Source organism: Chiloscyllium plagiosum, unplaced genomic scaffold (assembly GCF_037043375.1).
Source record: "Chiloscyllium plagiosum isolate Xiang-an unplaced genomic scaffold, Cpla_swu_hap1 HiC_scaffold_8, whole genome shotgun sequence".
Classification (NCBI taxonomy): Eukaryota; Metazoa; Chordata; class Chondrichthyes; order Orectolobiformes; family Hemiscylliidae; genus Chiloscyllium; species Chiloscyllium plagiosum.
This window is the reverse complement of record NW_028270146.1, coordinates 47,575,398-47,587,821: the sequence shown is the minus strand read 5'-3', so window position 1 is coordinate 47,587,821 and position 12,424 is coordinate 47,575,398. Positions and strand designations below refer to the sequence as shown.

Genomic DNA, 12,424 nt, shown 5'->3' with positions numbered 1-12,424 from the left:
GGCACTGTAGATGCTGGAGATTAGAGTCGAGATGGAAAAGCACAGCAGGTCAGGCAGCATTCGAGGAGCAGGAAAATCGACGTTTTGGATGCTGCCTGACCTGTGCTTTTCCAGCACCACTCTAATCTTGACTTTGCACCATAGGTGCTTTCAGTAGTCTTTGAGGAGAGTGCATCACTCTGCCACACTGATGAACTTTGCTTGCTGATCATTCTCAAGTATTGAGTAAGTCAATGTTCTGTGTTTGTTTGAGCTTGGTATGTACCCTATGTTGGATAAAACACTGAGGGTGGCAAGTGTACAGAATCGGAGTGAGGGAACCCACAAGACTAATTGGCTTAATTTTTGCAGATGCATCTGTCCATGACAATATCAGTTTGAGTAACCGCTGCTTAGGCCTAGTAGGACTAAGTCCTATCTTCCCACTGAGGATACCCTCCATCATGATGTGTAGCACTCTAACTGTACGAAATGTGATAGGCTTTGAACAGCTCTAGCAACTCAAAACTGAGCACCGAAGCACTTTGGCATCAGAAGCAGTAAAACTATAGTCAAGCGCAGTCTGCAGTCTCCCTGGCAAATCCTCCATTTCACATTTCCACCAAACCAGGAGGTCAACCCTGATTCAACGAAGAGTGCAAGTGGCCATGCCAGGAGTAGCATCAGGCATACTTAAAATGAAGTGTCGACCTGGTGAAGATACAATACAGGACTCCATGCATGCCAAATAGCAGTAGTAGCATGAAAGCATCAGAATGAAATGATCCCATGATCACTGGATCAGATCTAAGCTCTGTCACCCTGCCATATCCATTGAATAGTTGTCATCATTAGACAACTAACAGGGAGTGGAGGCTTCACAAGTATACACATTTTGATTAGTAGGGGAGGAGGGGGAAAGTGAGCACATCACTTTAAAAAAACAAGACCAAAGCATTTGCAACCATCTTCATTTACAACCATCTTCAGCCACGGTTGCTGAGTGGATGATCGACCTCGACCACCACCTGAAATCCACCGCATCACAAATGCCAGTCTTCAATCAATTTAGTTCACTTCATGTGATTTTAGGAAACCACTGGAGATACTGGATCCTGCAATAACTTGACTAGGTGGATGCTGAAAGGATCCTTCTGGGAGAGACTAGAACCAGGTGACACAATATTTTGGAAAAGAAAAGGTGGCCTTCTATTTAAGATTGCAGATAAGGAGAAATGTTTCTTTTCAGAGGATTGCAAGTCTTTGGTACAGTCTTCCTGAGTGAGTATTAAAGATAGAGTTATCTAATACTTTTAATGCAGAAGTAGAAAGACTCCCCTTGAGATTTAAGAATCTATGGCTGTCAGGGATAGATGGCAATATGGATTTGAGATCATGCTTAGATCAGGTACTATCTTATTGAATAGCAGAGCAGACTAGAGGGACTGAATAGCCTATTCATGCTCTTAATTCATATAGCCAGTAGACCAAGTGGCACCTGTAAAGGACAGTTTTGTATTTATATAGCACCTGTCATGTCCACTGGTCACCAAGCGCTTTATTGCCAGTGAAATATTTTCAAACCATAGACTGTTGTTCAAGCTATTTTCCTCTTAATGAAGTTAATGTGGGGCTCATGAAACAATCAGAATGAACTTTGATTGTATAGTTGAATATCTACATGTCTACATGAAAGCAGAAAATGTTGGAAATGCACAGCAGGTCTGACAGCATCTGTGGTGAGAAAAAACAGATTAACATTTCTGGTGTGTGGCCTTTTATCAGAATTGTGAAAAATTAAAATGTAATAGGTTTGAGTGGATAAAAGAACAGGAAGAATGAATATGATTGCAGAATTAACCAAAACAACCTCCTTGATATGGTAGTTATGTGCTGGGCTTGTGGTAGAATTTAAATCCGTGTCTAAAGAATTTTGAAATGAGTGTTTTAAATATCATGTTACTAGACTCTGTCTAAACATACATAGGCAGTGCTTTGCAAGACAAATATAAATCTAAAACTAAACAGACCATACAGAAATAGCAAAATGTGTGGCTATAGAAGAGAAGCCAAAAAGAGTAAAGAATGAATTTTATAAACAAACATTCAATTGAAGACTGCGCTAATGGGTATTATAAGTTGCCAAATGTTTTAGTGATTTTTTTTTTAATTGAGAAAAAGGATTCTCATTTTGTTTTGTTACAATTTAAGCAAGTGGCTTTTAAAAGTTACTTTTAGTACATTTAAATTGCCATCATGTAATTTTATTTGTTGTTGTGGGAGCTTTATTTGGATTTCAGGCAGTCAGAAACAATCCAATCCTTTTTACTCAAAAGCCTCACATCAAGGTAGCAGATGTGAAGAACACATGTCTATGTAGTAGTCAACTTCCTACAATGCATATATTAACAGGTTTTATAATTCTGACCTTGTCTAGCCAGTTTGCTACAGACTTGCATATTGAATTGCAGAGATTTAAAATCAAATTTAACTTTGTGTCAAGAACTGACTGATCTTGCTTATATTTGATCTCCAAATAACAGCTTAATTTCAATTGCAACAACACTATAACCCTTGTAGTAATGGCACACAGAATTACACCATTTGAAGTTATAAGTTTTGTCAAACCTTCAGGGAATCATGATTTACGGACTCCATCTGTCTAATTATGTTGTTTTAAAGAAATTAAATTGCTCTTTTTGAAGAAGCACCTATTGTGCCACCAACAACCATTGCTTTTTAATGTTTAGATCTGTTAACATTTTTGGTTTCCTTGTCTACTTCAAATGAAGTGGATTTACATTATTGAGAGAAATATCATAGTTCTGACAAATGGTTTTAGTTGTGGCAAAGATATTTCAGCTTTGGGAGTGTGAATGATTAGTGATCTACTTGTACACTTGCTGGTAGCCTAGTGACTATAAGAAAACGTCTGATTAAAGTAATCTTCTCTATCAAGATTCACAAGATCTGGTCAATGTGAACTTTCTAATCAATATTAAAATATCTGGTTCAGAAAAGATTTCATCTGATGAATAATGTACAGTTGAATATTCAGAAGATGCTGTTGGAAATCAGCTTGGTCATAACAAAGTTTCTTACTGATTTAGTGGTTAAAATGAGAGCTTAAAAATTCTGAAAGGGGAATAGTCATTCTAGCAGTATAAATTGCAGATATGCAGCTGCACCATTGGAATAGTCTGGAAAATTGATATTTCCTTTGGACAATTTCCCAACATCTGTATCTTCCAAAAATGTCCCAGCTCTGAGTTAGTTTGAGATTTTGCAGGGTTTCAACTCACTTGAGCTTAACAGCTATCCAAAAAAAGTTATAGGATTAAAACCTGGTGTTATGTCTGGAACTATTCACCATCCCCTACCCCAAATGATCCCTCGCCTACCTGGACCTGATACCCTGAATTGATGCTGACAGACCTAACATTATAAACAAATGCCCACTGGCCCCAACCTGCCCTAAACACAAATCAACTTACTTGATGCCCTACAGCCTTCGCCCACCTAATGCCCTAGATCTCTCCCTTCTCACCCACCTGCCTTTCATTTCCACCAATCTTCCTGCTCTTTCTGGCTCTCTCTCTATGGTTTTGGCACTTGCTGCATAACCTTCCTTTGACAGAACAATATTTGGTTGCTGTATACCTTTTCTTTCTTTGTCTTCCCATGATTAAAACTCCTCAAAGAGGGTGGTTCTGTAAGCTGCCTTTTTGGATTTCTACCCACTGAATTCATGGCCAGATTTCTTCTTACAATTCAAAAGTTAAAAATGATTATATGCTAATTTTGAAGAATCAAGGATTGCAGAAAGCAGACAATTATGCTGAGTCCCTTCAAAATTTTTGCTCCTTCTGCTGTTTCTCTGTGAGCCTAGAACTTGTTCCAAATAGCCTTTTTGCAGATTCCTGGTATTTTAAAGAGTCTTTACTTGTCTAGGCATGTTTCTCTGCCATCCATCTAGAGCTAGCAGATCTACAGCTAAATGACTTGTAGCAACCTTTAAGCCACTCATTTGGAAATGAAAATCATAAAAATCCATATTATTATAACTTCTTTTTCATGAGTTACAAGGAAATAAAATAGACAAGGGATTTCAAATAATGGAATTGTAGACAGGATATTGAAAAGGGCAATGTTGAATTAAATTGTTAAAATTACAAACCAATATTTGACATCTGCATTCTGTTCACTTAAAAACTGGTTTAAGTACTCCATTAAGGGCTCAGATCATGTAAGGAGTGGCACTGCATCAGCAGCTTTTTGTCCTATATCTTACAATGTTGAATTATCCAAACTTCTGTGTTGCCTTGATTGCACTGGACATTGTCGCCATTGACCAATTGTACATAAATTGCAGCTGTTCAAAAAAACAAGGACAGTTGGAGGTGAACAAATGCTAACTTTTCATAAACCAATAAACAAAATGTTAAATAGATAACACGCTGCCCAACCAGAGGTATGGTTACCTTTGGATGTGGAACTAGATAGACTTTTGAAGTACTACAACACAATGGCAGGGCTATTTGCCAATATGCTTAAATGTTTTGAATGGCATTTTCCAATGTGAAAACATTTTCTGTTTAAAAGTTGCATGCAATAATCAGGTATATTTTAAAAATACAGGTTGTTCTGCTATAACTCTTGCTTCATTAACGCAAATTCACTGTAACATGACTGATGAATTGGGAACACTGGTTTAAAGCACAAAAGTTTAAAATGTGTGTTGCCTGTAACATGATTACATTGTTAATACTTTAGGCGTTGTTTCTAAAGCGTGATTTTTCTATAATGCGGGGTTTTACAAGAATGCAACCATTGCATTATCGAAGAACTGCCTGTATACAAAGAAGAATAAGCAGCTTTGAGAAGAATTGCACATGTAACTTGAAATTGACATGGGTGATGGAATCCATTGTTTTAGCATCAGTTGTGTTGATGTTCATGTCGCTGGACTAATAATTTGGAGGTCTTGCATCTCTGAGGCATGGATTACAATACTACCACAGCAGATGTTGTAATTTAAATTCAATAAGTAAATCTGGAAAATAAAGCAAGTTCTGAAACTATAATTGATTGTCTTAACCCAGAGATATGTGAAAACATTTGGGTCTAATGTTTATCCATTGCAACCAAGGATGCATTGTCATCCAATAATGCAGGATAAAGTCTACACAGAGAAAATGTATCTGAAAACAAAGAAAACTCCTTTCTTTAATTCACCCTTCCCTGATAGAGTATTGTTGACCTCTTAAGAACAGTGTGACCATAAGACTATTATTGTGTGGAAAAGAGATCAGCTTCAGGACCCCATTTAAAAAAGAAAAGTAATACATTAAACTTGTGTGACTGTTATGACTGTACTCCTTTGTCACCTATGTAAATATTATTTATGGAGTGCATTCTTTCCTTGTTCACTAATTTTCTTTGGCTGCAGAATTAACTATCTTTTTTTAAATATCAGTGAAATATTTTTTGTATATAAATAGGGAGCAGTTTTCTAAAGAAGTGTGGGGATTTCCCTTTTCTCCCCCTTTTGGTAATGTTTCTCTTTCTCAAACAGGGACATAAAGCCTGATAATGTTTTGCTGGACATGAATGGGCATATACGTCTTGCTGACTTTGGTTCCTGCCTGAAGTTAATGAATGATGGCACTGTGAGTACTGTTTCAGGAAAAAATGTTCTAGCTGTATATTTGAAGAATAGCTAACTGGAGCAGTGTCTACTGTAGATCCTTGAAACATTCAGGAAATAGTTTATGTAACAGAGCATGCAATATATTACATTGCCTGCTGTAGAGTGCAGACAATACTTTACTATTCCCAAGGAAAATGACTGCAAAGGTTTGGTAATATCCATTCTTTATTAATGTCACATTTTTGATAATCTTAACTAAATGTGTTTATTCCTTTCAGTGTCCGGTTGAAATCATCTTGAAATTTAACGATTTCTTCTGTCTAGTTATAAACATGACTTCCTGAGACTAATGCCTGCCAAACAGCAGTGTTAAGCAAGTTTTTTTTTCTATTCTGATTAAAAACCAGTAACTCCAAAAGATAAGATGGTTCGGATTTTAAATAAAAACAAATTGCTGGGGGTAGAAAGTGAGATTTTGATAAGGTGAGGTTTGAATGGGGTGAAAGAATGAGACATTCCATTATTGGATCTTCTGTTAGTTATGCAATGATACTTTACGGTAATTGTGCAAAATCCCACCACTTTAAACATTGATTCTGTCCAGCTCCAGTGTACTGTTGCATCAGTGGATTCAATCGAAAAGAGCAATGCAACATCTTGTTAAGCCTCCTTCACCAGTGACTTCGACCACCTAGAACAGCCAAGGCAATAGGAATTTAGAAACGCTACCACCTAAGCCATTCACTATCCTGATTTGGAACTATGTTGTCATTCCAAAACTTGGGACATCCACGAACAGTAGAAGATGGAGGTGAAACTTAGGGACCAAAGATGTTCAAGAATGTGGGTTTACAACATCTTGAGGGTAATCAGTGATTTGCAATACTTACATCTCTAGATGGATCTTAAAAAGAAAATTCTGCAGTAACAGCTAAAAGCCAGTGCATTTCACTTAATAATGTTTGGGAAGACTTCATATATCAGGTTAAAAATCACACAACACCAGGTTATAGTCCAACAGGTTTAATTGGAAGCACACTAGCTTTCGGAGCGACGCTCCTTCATCAGGTGATTGTGGAGGGCTCCATCGTAACACAGAATTTATAGCAAAAATTTGCAGTGTGATGTAACTGAAATTATACATTGAAGAATTGATGTCTGTTAAGCCTTTCATCTGATAGAATACAGTGATAGTTTCACTTCTTTCATGTGTATTCTAACAGATGAAAGGCTTAACAGACAATCAATTCTTCAATGTATAATTTCAGTTACATCACACTGCAAATTTTTGCTATAAATTCTGTGTTACGATGGAGCCCTCCACAATCACCTGATGAAGGAGCGTCGCTCTGAAAGCTAGTGTGCTTCCAATTAAACCTGTTGGACTATAACCTGGTGTTGTGATTTTTAACTTTGTACACCCCAGTCCAACACCGGCATCTCCGAATTATTCATATGTCAGTTGTCTGATGCCTGAATGTGCATCTTTAAACCAATAATGTTTTGTTATCTGTATTTTGTTGGGTAAAGTAAAGCATGCACCAATTATGCAGTTTTTGATGATTTCCTGTCTCTGTTATTTAGGTGCAATCTTCTGTAGCAGTTGGTACTCCTGACTACATTTCTCCAGAAATCTTGCAAGCAATGGAGGATGGAATGGGAAAGTATGGACCAGAATGCGATTGGTGGTCTCTTGGTGTATGCATGTATGAAATGCTTGTTGGCGAAACACCATTTTATGCAGAATCACTGGTAGAAACATATGGGAAAATTATGAATCACCAAGTAAGAACTTTTTTTTTAAGGGCAGGCATTTTAAAATTGTGTGTGTAATTATTAAACTATTTGCACAGAACCACAGTATTCACTGTAGAAGAAGAATGGTTCTGCAATTTATGCCATTGGATATTGCAGAAGATTATGATAAGCTGCTCAAATGGTTACAATGTGTTTTAATTTAAATTGATTTATGAAACGTTTAGCATGCCATTAGGAATTGCTCATTGGATCTTGTGCTCAATTCTGATTGTACATGGCTAGTTTTTCTGATTTAAAAAAAAACAACAGGCCAATACTTCAAGGAAAATGTTAAACTTTGCTTCTAAGTTAATTCCATTTTTTTAGGTGATCTGTCTATGAAGGTAGAACTAACTAACTCGCATCTTATATGTGCAAAGGACACTTATTACGCTGTTTTTGCTTGGGTGCTATTGTCAATAACATGTAGTCTGCATCTTGTTTGACAGGAAAGGTTCCAGTTTCCCTCTCATATCACTGATGTGTCTGACGAAGCCAAGGATTTGATACAGCAATTAATCTGTAGTAGAGAACATCGCATTGGAAAAAATGGAATGGAAGATTTCAAAAAACATTCATTTTTCAAAGGGATTGATTGGGACAACATTAGAAATATTGAAGCACCTTATATTCCTGAAGTCAGCAGTCCAACGGACACTTCAAACTTTGATGTAGATGATGATGTTCTCAAAAATCCAGTTAGTACTTCAGTTTTGCTCGATTGCTAAAATAGGTTCAGAGGTGTAACAGCCCAGAAGTAGTACCATTTGTCTACAGATGGAACCTAAATTTGGTTCTTTACTGTACTCCCATTTTTGTGACAATATTTCTTTCTCTTCCTTTTCAAATTTTGTTTTACTTCTAAAATTCAAATAGTAAGAGGAGCCTGGGAAGTCGTAGAACTTAGCTATAACCACAGCTAGATGTTTCGTTTCATGGTCTGGCCAAGCCTTGTCAAAATGCGTAGGTTAGTTTTGTTGTCAGGTAGCCCTAATATTAAAACCTGTGACAATCTGGAAGTTTAAAATATTTTTATTGCTAGACATCTGGTTATTCAATTGGCTTTTCTCAAAAATTCATGTTTGGCTGTAGAACACTTAATACATTTCCAGTTATGTAAAACATGATCTAATGAACAGCATTTGAATGAGTGGAAACTCAAAGGTTTATAATGATTACTGTGAGAATTAAATATCTTGGTATAAGTATTGTATATAATCTGTGTATTTACCTGAAATAATTTCTGTTTGTTCTTCTAATTGGTCAGAAGAACAATTTTGAGGCAAAGCCTATTTGCACAGCAGTAAACATTAATTTTTTAGTAGGGATTTCAACATGAAGGTTGTTTGAAAGGCCACTTTTGTTTTTAAAGTACATTTTCCAGTGTTTTGATAGATTTATACAATGCAGCTTAAAAATAAAATAAAATATGCAGCATTTCATTAAACTGTACACATACATCTTTGTCAGTTTGTACAGCATTTGTGGAAAGAAAATACTACTACTTCAAATGTAAATGTCTGGATCATGAGACAGCATTGAAATGTTTTGCCATGGAAGATCTCAATTTTAAATTTATAAGTGAGTGATCTTGGAATGAGGAATAGAAGCACTTCCAAGCACAGTCAGAAGTAATTGAACTGAAATACTGGATTGAAGATAAATATTATAGTCACTAGTAATAAGGTAAAATGGAGATCCACTTTGCTGTTTTCCACCTCAACCACTCCAACCCAATTAAATGTTCTTGACATTTCCAAAGGAGATGGACCAGCAATTGTTTCATATTTTCACTAATTAAAAACTCAGCCTTTCTTTCAACCCTGCCAATGTTATTGGGCCAAGTTCCTGTTTTTGCTCTTCTGCCAGAGAAGCATGTAACTGACAGGATTTTCAAATTGTCTTGGGAAAGAATCTATTCAGAATTTAGATGTAATTTGTTGGTTCAGCGAGCAAACCCAGATTAGCACTAGTTTTGAATTAGACGAGGGGATTCAAATATTTGAGAATGAGTATACATAAATTCATGTTGGTTTTGTTGCAGCTGGGGTAACAGTACAAATCTGTGCCTAAATTCACCGCAGAGTTAGTATCCCAGTTCTGAAGAAATACTCTTACTGCTTTAATGATTTTAAGATGGATAATATGTTTCTTCTTTCTTGCATTTTAATTGCACTTTTTTATAACCAGTGTTCAAACAACTTTATTACAATTTATTGAATAAAAATCTCTATTTTTGTGCTTTTCATTATCCTAGGAGTTGGTGCCACCAGCTACTCACACTGCTTTTTCTGGACTGCATCTACCATTTGTAGGCTTCACATTTACCACCAGCAGGTAGAGCAATTCAAGTTCTTACTTTAAATTCTGCTTTTGTTTTGTTCAAGTGCATATAGTAAACGAAATTCACTATTGTCACAGGTGGATCATTATATTTACTAACCAGAAAAACAACCTAAAGCCCTTGCTTTGTTTCCCATCTAAAATATGTATTGTATGCTCTACAATAAAAACAAACAACATTTTATTTTAACTGTGTCCAAGTGTAAAATATTGGAATTCCCTAAGAGCACAATGGGGTCACCATGTTAAATGGACTGATAATTTCACGGCGACAGCTCACCATCACTTTCTCAAGTGTAATTATGGATGAGCAGTAAATGCTGGCTCAGTAAAATCCCTGAATAATAATAATAATAAAAGAACTGTGCAAGTTGTTCACTTAGGCTTGATACTAAATGGTTTAAACTGGTGGGCTGCTGGTATTGTAAGGAATATTTTGTTTTCCTTTTTCCTTTTAACTATGGATAAAATTAACTTTCTCTTGAATGAAACTGATCTTTTAATGATACAAGATTGAGTTTCACAATCATTCCTACCTAAAGTGATCATAAGCTGGAAATGTGTTGCTGGAAAAGCGCAGCAGGTCAGGCAGCATCCAGGGAACAGGAGAATCGACGTTTCGGGCATAAGCCCTTCTTCAGGATCATAAAGTGATCTTAATTAATGTTGGACTTATTTGCACAAGGTGGGGCATGATTCTATCCTCCCTTGAAATACTCAAAATATTTTGAGTAGTGATTACAAGACAGGGCTCTGAAGAAGGCATTTGGCATCCTTACCTTCACTAATCAGTGCATTGAGTATGGGAGTTATGATCTCATGTTGCATCTGTACAGGGAACTAAAGAGGCCACTTTTCAAATACTATGTACAATTCTGATCGCCCTTTTTAGGAAAGATATTAAACTTGAGAGGGTGCAGGGAAGTTTAAAAGGATGTTGACAGGATTAGAAGGTGTGATTTATAGGGAGAGGTTGAATTGGCAGAGGCCTTTTTCCCTGGAGCATCAGAAGCTAAGGGGTGATTTTATCGAGGTTTATAAAATGATGAGGGGTATGAATTGGGTAAGTAGCCAAGGTCTTTCCCCTGGGTACAGGAGTCCCAAACTAGAGGGCATAGTTTAAGGTGAGAAAGGAAAGGAAAATAGTTTAAAGGGAAGGTTTACAAATGACCTGATTAGTAATATTTTCACACAAAGGGTGGTGCGTGTATGGAACAACTTGCCAGAGGAAGTTCTGGAGGTGGGTACACATGACATTTGAAAGGCTTCTAGATGGGTATATGAATAGAAGCAGTTTAGAGGCATTTGGACCAAATGCTGGCAAATGGAACTAGATTAGTTTAGGATATCTGGTTGACATGGACAGGCTGGACTGAGGGGTCCTAAGTGCAGAAATCTCGTTGATTTCCTCTCCTTAGCTCAAAGGTCCTGAAGACAATTGCAGAGCTCCCTAAAAGCACAGGTATTCATCAGCTTATGACCGCAGGACAGGGATCAAACCTGGATTTTTCTAATCCGCCTGGCTCAGCTGTTCACTCGTTAATCTGTTGAGTTGTGCATGTCCTTCATAATTTGACACAAGTTTATGATTTAAGCTAGAACTAACTGTATGGTTAGATTTTAAAAATTGGCTAGATTATTCAACCAGTTAATACACATTTGTGCAATAATTCACAGGGCTATTACTGTCAAATAAATATAAAATGCATACAATCTGATACAATTCAGTATTTTTATCACACTTGGCAGTAAACTGCATAATAAATGAGTGACATTGTTTTTGAATTTAAATCTCCAGGTCAATAGACCTGAGACTTGTTGATTCACCACATGATCAGTATAGTGATACAACTAAATGTGTTGATTTTGGCATGTGAAAAACATTCTTTCTTTGAAAAGTTATTTATTCAACCTCTATTCCAGAGATTTGAGCACGTAACCTAGGCTGCAATTTAAGTCCAGTAATGAGGGAGTGATTTACTTTTAAAAGTTATCTTTTTCATAGAATCTGTGCAGTGTGGAAGCAGGCTATTTTGCCCATTGAGTCTGGACCACCATCACCACCACCACGCCCACCCCATCCCTAGGTGCATTTCCCAAGGCTAATCCACCTAACCTACTCGTCTTTGACTGTGGAAGGAAACCGGAGCACCCAGAGGGAAACCCATGCCGTCAAACTGCACACAAGCAGTTGCCCAAGGATGGAATTGACTCTGGGTCCCTGCGACAGTGAGGCAGCAGTGCTAACTACTGAGCCACTGTGCCACCCCAGATTTCCATTTGAGGCATTAACCATTGTTCTGTCTACATCCTTAATTGTGTGTTTAAAAAAAATCTCATGATGCTATTCTAAGAATGTCTTGTGTAGCAGGCATTCTGTAATTAATATCGGTAAAACGGATAATCTGGTAATTTATTTCACTGCTGCTTGTGGAATCCTGGTGCACAAACATTGTCTGGTAAGTGTCTTTACAAGGCAACAGTGACTACATTTCTAACTTAAAGATCTTTAAGACACTAAGTTTGGGAAAATAATTTATTCAACTTGAGCTCCTGGGATTGCATGGCAACTTGCATTGAATTACCAATTAATGCTTTACAAGCTAGCTGTCTGATGTTTAGAATGCAGTAGTAAGTAATGTGATTTGCCATTTC

At 36.9% G+C, this 12,424-nt stretch overlaps 1 protein-coding gene across 4 annotated transcripts in view; it reads left to right on the top strand.

Annotated features, from left to right (window-relative positions):
* The window catches only part of cdc42bpb (CDC42 binding protein kinase beta (DMPK-like)), a 206,776-nt gene that overhangs the window by 113,669 nt on the left and 80,683 nt on the right, over window positions 1-12,424 (top strand). For all 4 annotated transcript variants that reach the window (XM_043697465.2, XM_043697467.2, XM_043697466.2 and 1 more), the window contains exons 6-9: window positions 5,555-5,648; window positions 7,214-7,414; window positions 7,876-8,124; window positions 9,684-9,763. In XM_043697465.2, coding sequence (XP_043553400.2) covers window positions 5,555-5,648; window positions 7,214-7,414; window positions 7,876-8,124; window positions 9,684-9,763 — 624 coding nt within the window. The remainder of the gene's footprint in view (window positions 1-5,554; window positions 5,649-7,213; window positions 7,415-7,875; window positions 8,125-9,683; window positions 9,764-12,424) is intronic.